At 32.4% G+C, this 14243-nt stretch overlaps 1 protein-coding gene and 1 long non-coding RNA gene across 5 annotated transcripts; both read right to left on the bottom strand.

The window, feature by feature from the left end:
* Positions 1 to 404: 404 nt before the first annotated feature.
* Positions 405 to 4457, bottom strand: LOC105803653 (uncharacterized). 4 transcript variants are annotated; one of them, XR_008191202.1, is made up of 5 exons: positions 4311 to 4457; positions 4106 to 4211; positions 2620 to 3754; positions 1108 to 1434; positions 405 to 1025 (listed from the first exon to the last, which is right to left on the bottom strand). It is a non-coding gene; the product is annotated as an uncharacterized LOC105803653 (long non-coding RNA). The 4 variants fall into 4 exon arrangements; XR_008191201.1 differs by having other exon boundaries at positions 405 to 1434; positions 2620 to 2670; positions 2808 to 3754; XR_008191200.1 differs by having other exon boundaries at positions 405 to 1434; positions 2620 to 2817; positions 3627 to 3754.
* Positions 4458 to 10042: 5585 nt separating this feature from the next.
* On the bottom strand, positions 10043 to 13533 carry LOC105803652 (NAC domain-containing protein 54). The gene is made up of 7 exons (XM_012635991.2): positions 13465 to 13533; positions 13196 to 13380; positions 12136 to 12416; positions 11696 to 12040; positions 11202 to 11618; positions 11032 to 11104; positions 10043 to 10956 (listed from the first exon to the last, which is right to left on the bottom strand). Exons 2-7 carry the CDS (start codon positions 13350 to 13352, stop codon positions 10253 to 10255), a joined length of 1977 nt encoding a protein of 658 aa, XP_012491445.1. The 5' UTR covers positions 13353 to 13380; positions 13465 to 13533; the 3' UTR covers positions 10043 to 10252.
* Between the last annotated feature and the right edge of the window lie 710 nt (positions 13534 to 14243).

Here is a 14243-nt window from a genome sequence, read left to right as displayed (position 1 = left end):
CGTTTTTTTATGCCTTTAAAGCGCCGCTAAAAGTATTTGTGGCGTTTTTGAAAGTGCCGCAAAAAACGCCGTTGTTGTCAACGCCACAAACGTTTGCGGTGTTTTTAAAAATAAACGCCGCTATAGACCATGACCTTTAGCGGCGCTTTTCCCACAAACGCCGCTATAGATCGAGACCTTTAGCAGCGGTTTTCCCACAAGCGCCGCTATAGAACAAACCTTTAGCGACGCTTCTCGCAAAAACGCCACTGAAAACATAACATTTAAAAAAATTATTTTAATCAAATAATATTTATTTTTATGATAAATATTATATTATGTTTAATTTTTTAAATTTGAACTTTAAATATACTTTCAAGGATAAATAAAAAAATATTATTTAAAATAATAAATTAATAACACAATTAAAATCCAAAAGCTAGAACTCAAGTTGTCGTAAATATTAAAGTAAAAATAAAAATTTAGAATCAAAACTAAAATAAATAATACATATGAGAAACAGACTGACTAGTTGAACCTGCCTATAACTATACACATTGTAATGTAATAAAAAATACAATGCAATCTGCTGCACCATCTTTGCTCTGCAAGTTTCATTGAAGGCATTCCAAACTATATCCTGCAATATAAACCTGCATTATTCATAAGAAAGATAAAAGGTACAAACCACACATGTAGGGAGAGGTGCATCATAGCTTCACATACACTGAAAGCAAGTGATGAAAATTTATTCACATACACTGCTGCATCACAGCTTCACAAGCTGGTCTAAGTTCAAAGGCATCAGAGGTGCATTAAAAATAATACGAATTATTGTATATATGTAAAATGCTAGGGTCATAATAATCCTCTTGCAACAAAATAAGGTCTGAAAAGGGCAGAGACACATTATACCTTCATATTTTACGAGATATTAGACAGTAGAATTCAAAATTCACAAGCAAATTGCTACAAATCCTGTTATACCTCCACCCCTTGGAGACAAATTTATGGCTAGTATTTCCTTCAACATCTGGTCCATCATCCTTCAAAAGAAAATTATTACTCTATATGTGATAAAGGCCTACCACAGAGGCGAATCTTAGGACCTTTTGAAAATTTAATTACATTTATCTGATTGCTAGCTGACGGAATGTAGTGGATCCAAAAGAAAACAACAGGGAGCCATTGCACTCATCCAAATTGTGGGAGAAAGAATTCTGGTCTTTTTCTTAAAAAAAATTTTGATCACATAAAATATTTTAAAAAATTCCAATAGTATTATATTAGTTTCTAAGTAATACAAACCTCTGCTTCTTCAATAGCATCCTCTCCCATGCCCCATGAGCTACCATCAAAAAGAGATGCTTCTGCTCTTGCTCGTCTAAGTGAAGCTTCCTAGTCTAACATCTCTTCTCGGATCTTAGCTTCTCTTATGACTTTCAAGTCTTTTTCCTAGAACACAAAAGCATGAAACAAATTACAGCAATCAAACACAAAAAGACAATTGTATATATGCCAATTTTAATGACTGAAACAATAAAACAATGCTGCATTTCTTTCTAGTTCTTCCAACATAAGAATACAATAGAACTAAATGTTAAAGCAGAAGTGAAGATCCTGATCCAGAACACAACCCAATAAAGTACTCTCTCATAACAATCCTTCGAAAGATGTCAAGTAATACAAGTATACTAACTGAAAAAGATACAACTAGATTCTAAATTTTAATTTGTTGGACTACTTCTTTCAACACTTGGTTTGTATTTTATTTTATTTTATTTTATTTTATTTTCAAATTTAAAAAGAAGTGTTCCACACAAAAATGTGGCAAGAAATTCATCAATGTACAGGAAGTTCAGAGGTTTACGAAAATTTAGCAAGCCATCCTAGCCACTGTGCTATAGTATTCAGAGAATATGAGATAAAAAAATATTGAGCTATTGGATGGTGCCTCATGATGTTTTAATTTCCCAGCACTCAAAAATTAGATGGAAATTTTAATAAAGAAAAGATCTGCAAGCAAAGAAAATAATTTAAGTGTAAAAAAAATCAAGGAAATCAATTTAAAGAAAACCCCATGCTTGTTCTTTGCATAGAAAAAGATTAACTTTTGAATTAATAGTTAAAGTTAAGATATTCCATTAACTTCGGAAACAAAGAATCAAAGAAACAGGTTAGCATAAATCATGAATAAAGGGATTTTAAAGTGAAAACAAGGAACAAAATGATCAAACACTGAAAAAATATAGCGGATCTAAGACTCAAAAGCAATCAAAAAGTTAAAACCAAGTAAACACAATAAAACAATGAGAAAACTGAAGATGTTTGAAGCAGAGATCGGAAGCTTAGAAATTTGATTTGCAAAGGAATCAAAAAATCAGATCAAGTAAGGCCAAAAGGCAACGAAGATATTTTTCTTTTCGTCTCCCGCGTTTCAAACATAAGAAGCTCAGCTGTAAAAAAGGTGCAAGAACAGAGTGTATTATTACAAATAATCATAAGGGTACTAAATGATACTTAATTTTTGTACACGACATCCTAAGCCAAAAAGGATTTGACTTGGGGACCAAAAGTCAAAATAAATACAACAATGAAGAAACTGCGGAGAGAAGGATAGAAAGAGAGCGCGTCACTCACATAGCCAAGCACTGCTGAGGTAACCAAGAACATAAATCCTGTAAGTGTTATCTTAAGAAACAAAAGCATACCAATTTAGTAATCAAATAAATCAGGTGTAATAGTAAACATGCATATACATGTATAAGCATGTCCGAGTTTGTATGTTAATAGAAAATCACAATTTAGAAGTAGTAAGCATTACATACCATGTTTGGTCTGCAAAAAAGAACAACCAGCCGAGTAGCAAACACATATAGAAACATAAATATGTTAGTGCCGGCAAATATCATTGAAAAACAGGAAAATACTTAAAGCTCAAATGAAGCATGATATAGCGTTTAAAACTTATACTTTCACACAAGGGCGTAACTAAGGGGAAAGGCAGGGGCCTTGGCCCCCCTTGATTAAATGGAGTAATAGCAACTTTAGTCCCATCCAGTTATAAAATATTCAATTTAAACCCTATTCAAATATAATGTTTACTTTCAACCCCCAAACTTTTAAAATTTTATTTTGACCCCCCAAAACCGAATTTCTAGCTTCGCCTCTGCTTTCACATTGATAATTCCATTCCCTTCTTCTAAGTTCAGCTCTATATCAAATATCACAATCCACTAGCAAAACTCAAATAGGTATAGATAGGAACCAGTGTTTCAAAACAAGTAAACAACACTAACAAAATGAAGCAGCAAATAAAAACTATGGTTATTCAAAGCATAAATAGAGATGACAAAATTACTTTCACACAAAGGGGGCCTTGGCTCCCCTTGATTAAATGGACTAATACCAACTTTAATCCCTTCTAGTTATAAAATATTCAATTTAAACCCTATTTAAATATAATATTACTTTCAACCCCCCCTTTTCTCAAGGTTCAGCTCTCTATCAATATCACAACTAACTAGCAACAGTCAAAACAAGTGTATATAGGAACCAGTGCTTCAAAATAGATAAACAACACTAACAAAATGAAAACTATGATTATTCAAAGCACTAAAATAATAATAAAAATCCAAAGAACTTACGGCATCCAAAGAGGGAAGAAGTTAACAAAACGGCTCCAAAAGGTTTGTAATACATATTTAGCAAGGTAAGAGTGATCCACACCACTGTATTTGTATCTTTTCAAAGCTTGTACACCATGTGATCCAAACTAATGGGTATTGATAAAAATGATTCAAATGTAAGAGAAAATGAAAAAAAAAATCAAGGAAATCAATTTAAAGAAATCCCCATGCTTGTTTTTTGCATAGAAAAAGATTAACTTTTGAACTAATAGTTAAAGTTAAGAGATTCCATTAACTTTGGAAACAGAGAATCAAAGAAATAGGTTAGCATAAATCATGAATAAAGGGATTTTAAAGTGAAAACAAGGAACAAAATGATTAAACACTGAAAAAATATAGCAGATCTAAGACTCAAAAGCAAGCAAAAAGTTAAAACCCAGTAAACACAATAAAACAATGAGAAAATTGAAGAAAAAAAGTTTTTTTTTCATGTATACCTGTTTGAAGCAGAGATCAAAAGCTTAGAAATTTGATTTGCAAAGGAATCAAAAAATCAGATCAAGTAAGGCCAAAAGGCAACGAAGATATTTTTCTTTTCGTCTCCTGCGTTTCAAACATAACAAGCTCAGCTGTAAAAAAGGTGCAAGAATAGAGTGTATTATTACAAATAATCATAATGGTACTAAATGATAATTTTTGTACCAAATTAAATATTAGTTAATTCACGACGAAGAAGGGAGTGAGAGGCTGTGGAGTGGCTTTTGGGGTCTCATCAGCCATGGGAGTGCAGAGTGTTTGTTGGAGAGTAGCAACTGAGAAAAGATTGTCCGCCATGGGAAATTAGGGATTTTACGGGGAAAAATTTGGGGTAAAATTAAATTATTTTTGTGGCGTTTTTTATAAAAACGCCGCTATTGCTTGTCTTTTGCGGCGTTTTTATGAAAAATGCTGCAAAAAAATTATTTTGTTTTGAACACAAATTATTTTATTTAAACTAATATTTAAATGTTTAAATATATTTTATTTAAACTTATTTATTAATTCTATTTAAACTAATATTTAAATGTTTAAATATATTTTATTTAAACTTATTTATTAATTCTATTTAACTTAATATTTAAATATATCAAATGGTTTAGATTAAATTTTTTAAATATAAAAGCATTAATTAATTGTATAAAATTTTATCATTTAACAAATCTTAAGTAAACCTTAACTTTAAACCCTAAATTAACCATTTAATACATATAAAGTCTATCTATTATATATCTCTTAAATAATTTAAACTATACTCATAATTTCAATATATATAAGAACATATTTAAAATATAAATTAAAAAAATAATTAATCTAAACCTAAAACCCTAGCTCGACCCCTGAATCCCTAAACCTAAAATCCCTAACTCTTAACCCCTAACATCTAACCCCTAAACCCCTAACCCTTAAACCATAATCCATAATCCATAATCCCTAAATCCATACTCTCTAAACCTTAAAATATAAACTCCTAAACCGGCCTTAAATCTTAAATTAATCATATACCCTAAACTAAAAACCATAAACAAAATTATAATGATCTCTTTTACATAAGAACATATTTAAAATATAAATTAAAAAATAATTAATATAAACCCTAACCCTAACCCGACCCCTAAATCTTTAAACCTTAAATCCCTAACGTCTAACGTCTAACCCCTAACCCCTAAACCTTAAATCCGAACAATTAAACCATAATCCATAATCCATAATCCCTAAATCCATACTCCCTAAACCTTAAAATAATAACTCCTAAATCGGCCTTAAATCTTAAATAAATCATATACTCTAAACCAAAAATCCTAAACTATAGTGATAATTAATTCAACATTTTAAAATTAATACTATCTCTTTTACGATTATATAAGAAATTTTTAATATATAAATTAAAAACAATCAAGAATCATGTACCCAAAAACTTTAAAATTATTTTAAATAATAATATTTTAATTTTTCCATGTGTTTTATTTCAAATTATTTCTACGTGTCATTTTTTTTGAAGATTTTAAATATTCAATTAGAAATAAATTTAATTTAATTTAATTTAATTAATATAAATAAACCAATTAAGATAAAAAGCTTTTAGCGGCGCTTTTTCAAAAACGCTGCTAAATCCTAGAGCATTAGCGGCGCTATTTCAAAAACGCCGCTAAATCCCAGAGCATTAGCGGCGCTATTTCAAAAACGCCGCTAAATCCCAGAGCATTAGCGGCGCTTTTTCAAAAACGCCGCTAAAGCCCCGAGCATTAGCGGCGCTTTTTCAAAAATGCCGCTAAAGCCCCAAAAGGTCAGAAGACGGCGTCGTTGGGCTTATGTTTAAAAAGCGCCGCTAATGCTTATTTTTAGCGGCGTTTTCCATAATGCACCGCTAATGCTAGATCTTTAGAGGCGCTTTTTGGAAAGTGCCGCTAATGCTCGATCTTTAGCGGCGTTTTTTATCCAAATGCCGCTAAAAGCCTATTTTGGTGTAGTGAGAATTGGTTGGTGTGGGCAACAATAGTGGGTTCTTTTGAACCAACACTATCAATTTCTTTGCCTCATTATTTACTTACTATAATCAAGATAATAAAATAGCCTCAAGCATTGTTGTGGGTCTAAAATCTAACACATTGTTTTTAATATCCATCTATAGCCTAGAAATGAAACATTACACCATGAATGTCTTTAATAAGATTGATGTGCGCAAAATCATCTTCTCAAAGCTTTTTTAATAGTTCATATTTGTAGAATCTTGGTCAATTGTCCCTCAAGTGATTCAATCTCACTAAGAGCACATCGTTTCCTTATGGCCTCTACTAAGTGGTTCCACTCGTCTAGTTGCCTTCTCCTCTTAATCCATTTGATCCAATTCATCGCCAACCCATCCATTATAAAACATGCCATCGTGACCCAATGATAATCCTGCATTCCCTAAAAATAGAAAAATCTTAAGCTATTGTAATCCACTCCACTAAATCTTTTCCATTCAAAATAGGCAAAGATGGTCCTTAATTCAACTATTGTTAATCAACACAACTGAATTGAAGGGAATTTAGCAATTGGTCGTGCCATGACTAAGACTCTTGGAATTGCTACATCATTTGTGTTTGTGATCGAATTGTTGGAAAATTGGGTTTAGAAAATACATAGGAATGCTTCAACCGAGTAGTCTTATTTGCTGTCCTCGAGTTCATGTTTACCAAGTATGAGCTCGCTTTGAATCAAAAAAATTTTCACAAAATTACCAGTGGGGAAATTTCACAATTTCTCTAAAATTCTAAGGTCAAGTTGTAAATAACAAGAAAATCTCCAGATATTTTTTAAAATAATTTCTTCAGAGAATTTTCTCTCAACAACTTTTCTTGAATTCAACTGTATGAAAATAATTAACCTTGCTCTCTTTATATAAGGAGAGTTTATAGAGATTTCAACTAGGATTAGAATTAATTACATTAATATTAAATGAATAAAATATTATATAGATAATATTAAATTTAATTTAATATACCATATTAATACTAAATTAATAAAATATTATCTAGATAAATATTAAATTTAATTTAATATTAAATTCATTAAAACAATATTATCTTTGAAAAAGTTAATTTGAAATCAAGTTACCCGGTAGAGTCCCACAAGGAGTGTAATTTTTTTACTGCTCTACCATTGAAAAATTGCCACTAACGACCATCTGTAGGTCGTTAGACTGCCGTTATTGCAACAGTTGTGCCCAGTGGTGCCATCTCCAACGCAATTCCTTGGCACCCCAAACCGTCATTGTTTTGCTAAATGGGCTTGGCCGGTTTGGCTACTACCAGTTCAGCCGGGCCATCACTGGCCTGACCGATCTAGCCTAGCCACTGATTGGATTGTCAGCCCAGTTTCATACACAGGGCCTGATTTAACCAGTTTTTGGGTTCTAGTCTCGGGTTCAATCATCGATCTCAGGTCTAATTTTTAAGTTTAGTTACCCATCGGGTCAATTGTCTAACTTGAAAATTAATTTCAAAAAATATCATATTTATTTTAATTAATTTGATTAATTTAATTTTACTTTATAAAATTTAATTTTCTCAAAAATCACTAAGATTTTCCAAGTTATTTCAAGAAAATTCTCTAATTAAACAATTCACATGACCACCTAATTTAATTCCACATCGGCTAAATCAACTCAATTAAATTATTTTCAAAGTCATAAAATTTTCTTTTGATTCAAATGCAGTCCAGTCGAACTTTTGTTAAGCAAGCGAAGGGACCAATCAGACATATAGAATTAGGCTCGAGCAATTACAGTTATGTCCAGAAGCATTGTTCTGATAATTTGCAAATTACTTAATCATGGAGCTAGTCCACAAGAAGTACCATGATTGAAAACTCCTTATTGTATACTCTTTACAAAAGTAATTCATCCAACTGCTCTGTCCAATGACTTTGCCATGTGTGTGTTACCCTCATATGATATCCTTGATTCCTTTAAGTTAAATTCGTTCACTCAATACAATTCTTTCTAACTCATTATCACAATTGTGTATTCTTAATGATTAATATGATCACTGTCAACTAATGAGTGTGATAAATTGCTCATTCAAGAACAAATAACTCATTATCACGTTCCATATTTATCAATCCACACAATGTCAATGAGAAGATATCATTAACTCCTTAATCGAGCTATGAATTCCATTGTTGCTAGTAAAGTCATGCCATACACAAGTCTTGTACCCAACATATCAACTATCGACTTGATCATCTTTAGAGCATAAGCCCTCCACTTATATCAAAACACATGAGTTTTATACGCATAGTCAATGGCTAACTTAAGATTTAGGTAAGCACACCATGAACATCACAAGTGAATTAATTCACAAACGGATTCAAAATTAATTCAACTTGGGTACAGTCCAATGTATCATTCTTCAAATGAGTACATTTATGCCTTTACCATGGAGTCAATTGCTCCGGTAGCCAAGACTAACTATCTCCATAATTGGAATTGTAAACGACATAATAATCCTTCTATGTATTTGAATCAAATGCTCACTTTAATTCTTGTAAGAGATTACGGACTCATTTATTTTCTTTACTAAAGTTATCTTTGTCGCAATGTAAATATTCTTACAGCGTCACTTATCATCAACTTGAACTTAGACAATCAATAAGCTAATATTTGCTTGTCACAATTTCGCTATGTATGCAAAACATAAAAGACAAACACGAAAGATATAATAGTGAAATGTGAAATTAGCTTTATTTATTTATCTATCGTTCAAATACAAAGAAAACAGTTGCATGTTTACTACAATAAGGGCACATTCATAACATGAATTTCATGGGCCACGTTTCTCAATGAAAGCACCAATGTCAAGTTGAACTTGCAATTTGAGCCAAGAAAAGGGAAAAAAAAGGTTAAATTCTACTATTAGTCTTTGTACTTTGCGAAAATTGTGAATTTAGTGTCTGTACTTTATTTGATCAATTTTAGTTCCTCTACTTTTCGAATTGGTCAATTTTAGTCCCTATACTTTTCAAAATTTAAAAATTTAATCCAGACCCAAACAATAGCAATTAAATATGATTTGTTAAATTTAATTGCTAGTCTTGTAATACTTTTCAGATTTTAAATTTCCAATCTTGACACAAATAATATTCACTAATCCATTAGCTAGATTTTCATAAGTAATATGTGAAAATAAAAGTTGACATAGCCTAACATATATGATATGTTTGGCGATCCAATTTTGAAAATAACAAAACTTTACTTAATGAATTTAATAGTTATTGTTTGGTGAGAACTGAAATTTTAAATTTTGAAAAGTATAAAGATTAAAAATGACAAAATAAAAGAATAGGGATTAAATTTATAACTTTTGAAAATATAAGGACTAATAGTAAAATTTAAATAAAAGAGAGAAAAAAATTAGGGAGGAAATGATTGTTCAATGACCAACTTAAAAGCATTCAACCACACCAATATATATACTCCAAATCAATATATTAGAAGTGCATGTAATCCTTTTGTTTCTTTGGCTCTTTCTTTCCCAAATGCCCTCCTAAGTTGAGCTAGAAGCTTAATGGCTTGCTCACTCACCCCATGTTCCTTTGATCGCTCTCCCTTTGCCAACATGCTCATAACATATCTCTATATGGAGATGGACTTCATAAGAGGCGAGGGAAAGTTTGGTAAAACAAAGTTAATGAGATGAAGGATATTTTATGTGTCTAAAAACTAAGTGCATATATACAAACTCGATTTTTTCCGGGATTGGTGTTTATATTTGTCTTTTTATGTATTCTATTATTTGTAATATTTATATTTAATGATTTTTTCTCTCTCGTCCATAAATGTAGACAATTAAGGTTAAATTATCGAATGTTAGTTCAACATATAAATACTAATAAATTGCTTTTATTGATCCATATAGATATCAATGATGGATAGTTGCTTTTATTAATCAATATAGATATCAATGATCGATAGTAAAACATTACAATTAAATATAGATATTAAAATGGATACGAAAGAGATAAGATAAAAAAATAAAACATTACAAATGTACTAATTAAATGAATTTGTCTTAGCTGATTCAACTGCAGAGAAGGCAGCTTCCTTATACCTTCCCAGTTTACAATTACAAAAAACTATGAATCAAAATGCTTGCTAACAATGTACACATAACCAAAGAAATGATGAGAAAAAATGCCAAGATTGTCATAAGCAAGCCAAAATCATTCCACCGGCCATTACTCTTAGCCAACGAATATCCGAAAACTGCAACACCCTTCTTCTCCTTCTTACTGTCCTTTGCATTCAATCCAATATCCACCAATCTCTCACTTATTGTGTCTTCTTCAAACTCAAGATAAAAGGTACGCATTAAGAGAAGCATCGCCATGCAAAGGAAACCACTTGCAGTGTCTTTACACCACTTCATGAAGCTGAGGCTTTCCGTACACTGCCCTTTGGTGAATGAATATAGCTTTCTGAAGAAAGATTTTTCTATGTTATATCTTGCTTCATCTGGCTCTGGTTTCCCCACCTGGAACTGCAGGTAGCTAGTCGCTGTAATTGGATTTTGGTGAACCTTAACTGTTTGAGAAGGCAGTGCCTGGTGAAAGCATGTGTTGGCTACTTGCCGAGTTGAAACCAACATTCCATGATTAAATTTAATGTCCTCGACAACCTCATAGCTTGGTGAGCTTCTTAGATCATCTATATTACCTTCGTCCAAAAAGTGATCGCCTTCGGTGAATCCATGCGAAATATCTTCGATTTCATTATCTTTGATCCCTGTGTCATTGATAGCAATGCTGTTGTAATCATGTCCACTTTCACCTGCATCAGAATTAAGGAATAGAGTTCAAAAACTGTATATGACTGAATTTATATTCAAGAACTGGAGATACGTACCTTGAACCCCAGTGTCTGTAAAACTCGAAATATGTTGTATTGGAACAACCTTGTTTTCTTGCATGAAACAATACTGTGGTCGAAAATAAACAAATAATGATATATTCTGCATTAAATAAACGAAGTTATCGCACAACTAAGTAGCTAAAAATGGTTTAAAGAAGAGTTACCTGCTCAAAATCTTTGCCCGACATTCCCACCCATCTCAAATTTTCAACCATTCGATCTCCCTGCACCATTGTCGACCTTGTACTCGATCCTTCTAATGATTGATTCGTGTACAGTGGACAATTCATCTGATCATTGATTTGATTTTGGTGTTGGTACATGGTATTCATAAAGGTAAAATCATGACCATTACTGGAACTGCTTCCGCCCCAAGCATCTTGATTTATCAGTTGCTGGGAAGCATGAGCAACGGAAAGAATTTCCTCTAATATGTCAGTTTCATGTTGGGTTTCACGCATTGGAGCAGTTCGCATCATCACTTTGTGATTGGCGACTCCAACTTGAGAGAAATCTTCAACTTCTAGTGGGGGCAATGACATCTGCTGCTGTAACCTCGCACACTCTAGTGCTACATCAACCTGGAAAACAGTGGATAATGAATGAATGCACCAGTAAAATTACTTGATGATGATGATGATCCTATAAAAAAGCTTACCTTAGATGGAGCATAGGGAATGGTTGCATAGGTCGAAAAGGAAGGATTAATTAATCCAAACGCGTCTTCAGAGAAGCATTGCATCCATTTAACATCTCTAGCATCACAAATGTCGTCAATGGAAGATGATGATCTATTGAGAATACTGGATGAACAAGCGTCCACGGGTTTCCCAAAATCGGAACTCTCTTCGCATCTACCCTCGGAATATAAATCAAGGCTAGAATTAGACTGCTCACTAGTAATCTGAATCTGATTATTCACAGTAGTTGAGTAATGCTCCCCAATCATCTTGGGGGTAGTCGTCGCACTTTTCTTAAACACGCGACAAAGAGCATAAGCGTCCTGCAGGAAGGAAGGAATATCAATCAATTATTCCAGAGAAAGTCAATAATGGAAGAAAATAAAAAAAAAAAAAGTTGTGGAAATGGTGAGCTGACATTGAAGCCGGTGGAAGCAGATTCACATTCTCGCTCGTCGAGACGGTATTCATGCATAACCCAGTCGGTTCGAGAACCATGGGGAGCTCTCCCTCGATAGTAAACCAAGGTTTTTTTCACTCCTACACCTCGCGTCTGGGAGTTCACTTTCCTATCTTTCCCTGTGGCTTTCCAATACCCAGATTTTGTTGCTCGATTGGTTCTTGATCCATTCGGATACTTGCGATCTCGAGGGCTAAAAAAATACCATTCCAGATCTTTGCTAGGTAACAATGATTTCCCTGTGTGTTAAGTTCCTTCAGTTCTATTTGTTCACTCATATGGAGTTAAATTAGTAAAGGAAAAAACAAACACAAAAAAGCAAGACTTGTATGAGCAGCAAAGGAACAAAAAGCATTGTTTTATATATATATATATATATATATATATATATATGTTGTAGAAGAAGCAATTCAATTGCATCCCTTTTTGGTTGATGCTTCTTTTAGGGTTCCTTTGCTTTCTCTTTCACATATTGTCTTATTAGTAACTTCAAGGTCTAGGGTTAGCAGCCAAATACCAGATTTTTCAACTAAAAGTGTAGGATGTTTGACCATAAAGCACGTTCGGTTCAAAACAAAAGTAAAAAAGTTCACTCGGTTTCAGCCATTATCAACTACTTCAAAAATGAAAGCGAATTATTCAAATCATTTTCTGGATTCCCCTTCACAAAAGTTATACTATATGTTTAAAACCCCTTTGTCTTTATTTATCATTTATTTAGTATAATACAACATATTGAGTTTAAATTTATTATGGCCACCCAGAAATTAGAGGAAGTAATTTACAATGAATATACATGCAATTCATGTTTAATTTCAAGCAAATTTTTAAAAAATAATAATAAGAATAACACTCTCTTTGGTTTTAGGTTTTTTTTAATTTGTTATTTTATTATGTGCAGGTTTATTATTCCTTTCTTAACCTGCTAATCAACTTTAATGCTGCTAGTACGTGTGAGCTCTACCCTATTTGGAAATATCAATGAAATATTAGTGGAAGAAAGTAAAATAGAGGAAACCTGGTAAGTCCCAAGGCTCGCACTTGTAAAGATCCACTTCAGGGATGATCTCTAAATCAATCTTGCGGCCATTAATCTTTCTCTTGAGATAATAAGAGACAAGCTCCTCGTCTGTTGGATGGAACCGAAAACCAGGTGGTAATGAAACAGGAGCCATCGTTGTCTTGCTTATATATGCCCTGAGACTATATAAGATATATAGAAAATTGTTATTAAGGAAAAATATAGTTTATAAAAACATGTTAATTAAGAGACAAAGAGAGAGAGACCTTGGAGAACTAAAGAAGAAGAAGAAGCAAGTTAGGAAGAAATAGAGAGAGTTGAGAAGGATATATATGAAGTAGAGAAAGACAAAAAGAAGAAATGAAAAAGTAAGGCTAAGAGAGTTGGCTTTATTATAATTTGAACTTTAGCTTTTGCTTTTGGTGTGAAAGATGAGATATATCATCCATCACGATCATCGAATGATTCCTGTGCAGTGCAATCAAATCGTTCCATTCAAGCTTTGGTGTTTGCTTTGTGTTACGGAATTATGAATTATCCCATTCTTCATACACTCTCCTTCCTCCGAATCTCGGCTTCCTCCACGTCACGTGGCTGCCCCTAAAACATATATACTATATACTAATATTATACGTTTTCCGCTCACTCAAGCCAGGTTTATCAATTTCGGTGCCTCCCATCCTATTCTCTCCTTTCACTTTTACTACTCTCTTTTTTTTTTTATATATTTACTATTAGTCCCTCTACTTATTCATATTTTGAGATTTAGTCCTAATACTTTAAAAGTTACTTTTTCAATTTATAAATTCTAGTCTAACCATTAATGTTGTTTGTAATTTTTATCAAAATTTGTCAACTTAATATGTTTGCTTTTTGTCAATCATAAGTAACTTCATATGAGGGCAAATCTAACTAACATGCCAAGTTGGTAATTTTGACGAAAAATATTGACATAGTTAATGAATATACTGAGATTTTAAATTAAAAAATAAAAAAAACTTCATTTTAACTTTTTAGTAGAAGAATTAAATTTGAAATTTTATCT

This window comes from Gossypium raimondii, chromosome 11 (genome assembly GCF_025698545.1).
Source record: "Gossypium raimondii isolate GPD5lz chromosome 11, ASM2569854v1, whole genome shotgun sequence".
Classification (NCBI taxonomy): domain Eukaryota; kingdom Viridiplantae; phylum Streptophyta; class Magnoliopsida; order Malvales; family Malvaceae; genus Gossypium; species Gossypium raimondii.
Note: the sequence above shows the minus strand (reverse complement) of the source record. Positions and strands in the feature narration are given on the sequence as shown.

Bases quoted from the DNA above. Each gene is read 5' to 3' on its own strand.
- LOC105803652 (XM_012635991.2), bottom strand. From the start codon at position 13,352: ATGGCTCCTGTTTCATTACCACCTGGTTTTCGGTTCCATCCAACAGAC. The intron at 11,105-11,201 runs GTAACTCTTCTT...TTTCGACCACAG, and splicing joins CGGGCAAAGATTTTGAGCAG to TATTGTTTCATGCAAGAAAA. The intron at 10,957-11,031 runs GTACGTATCTCC...ATTCTGATGCAG, and splicing joins TACAGACACTGGGGTTCAAG to GTGAAAGTGGACATGATTAC.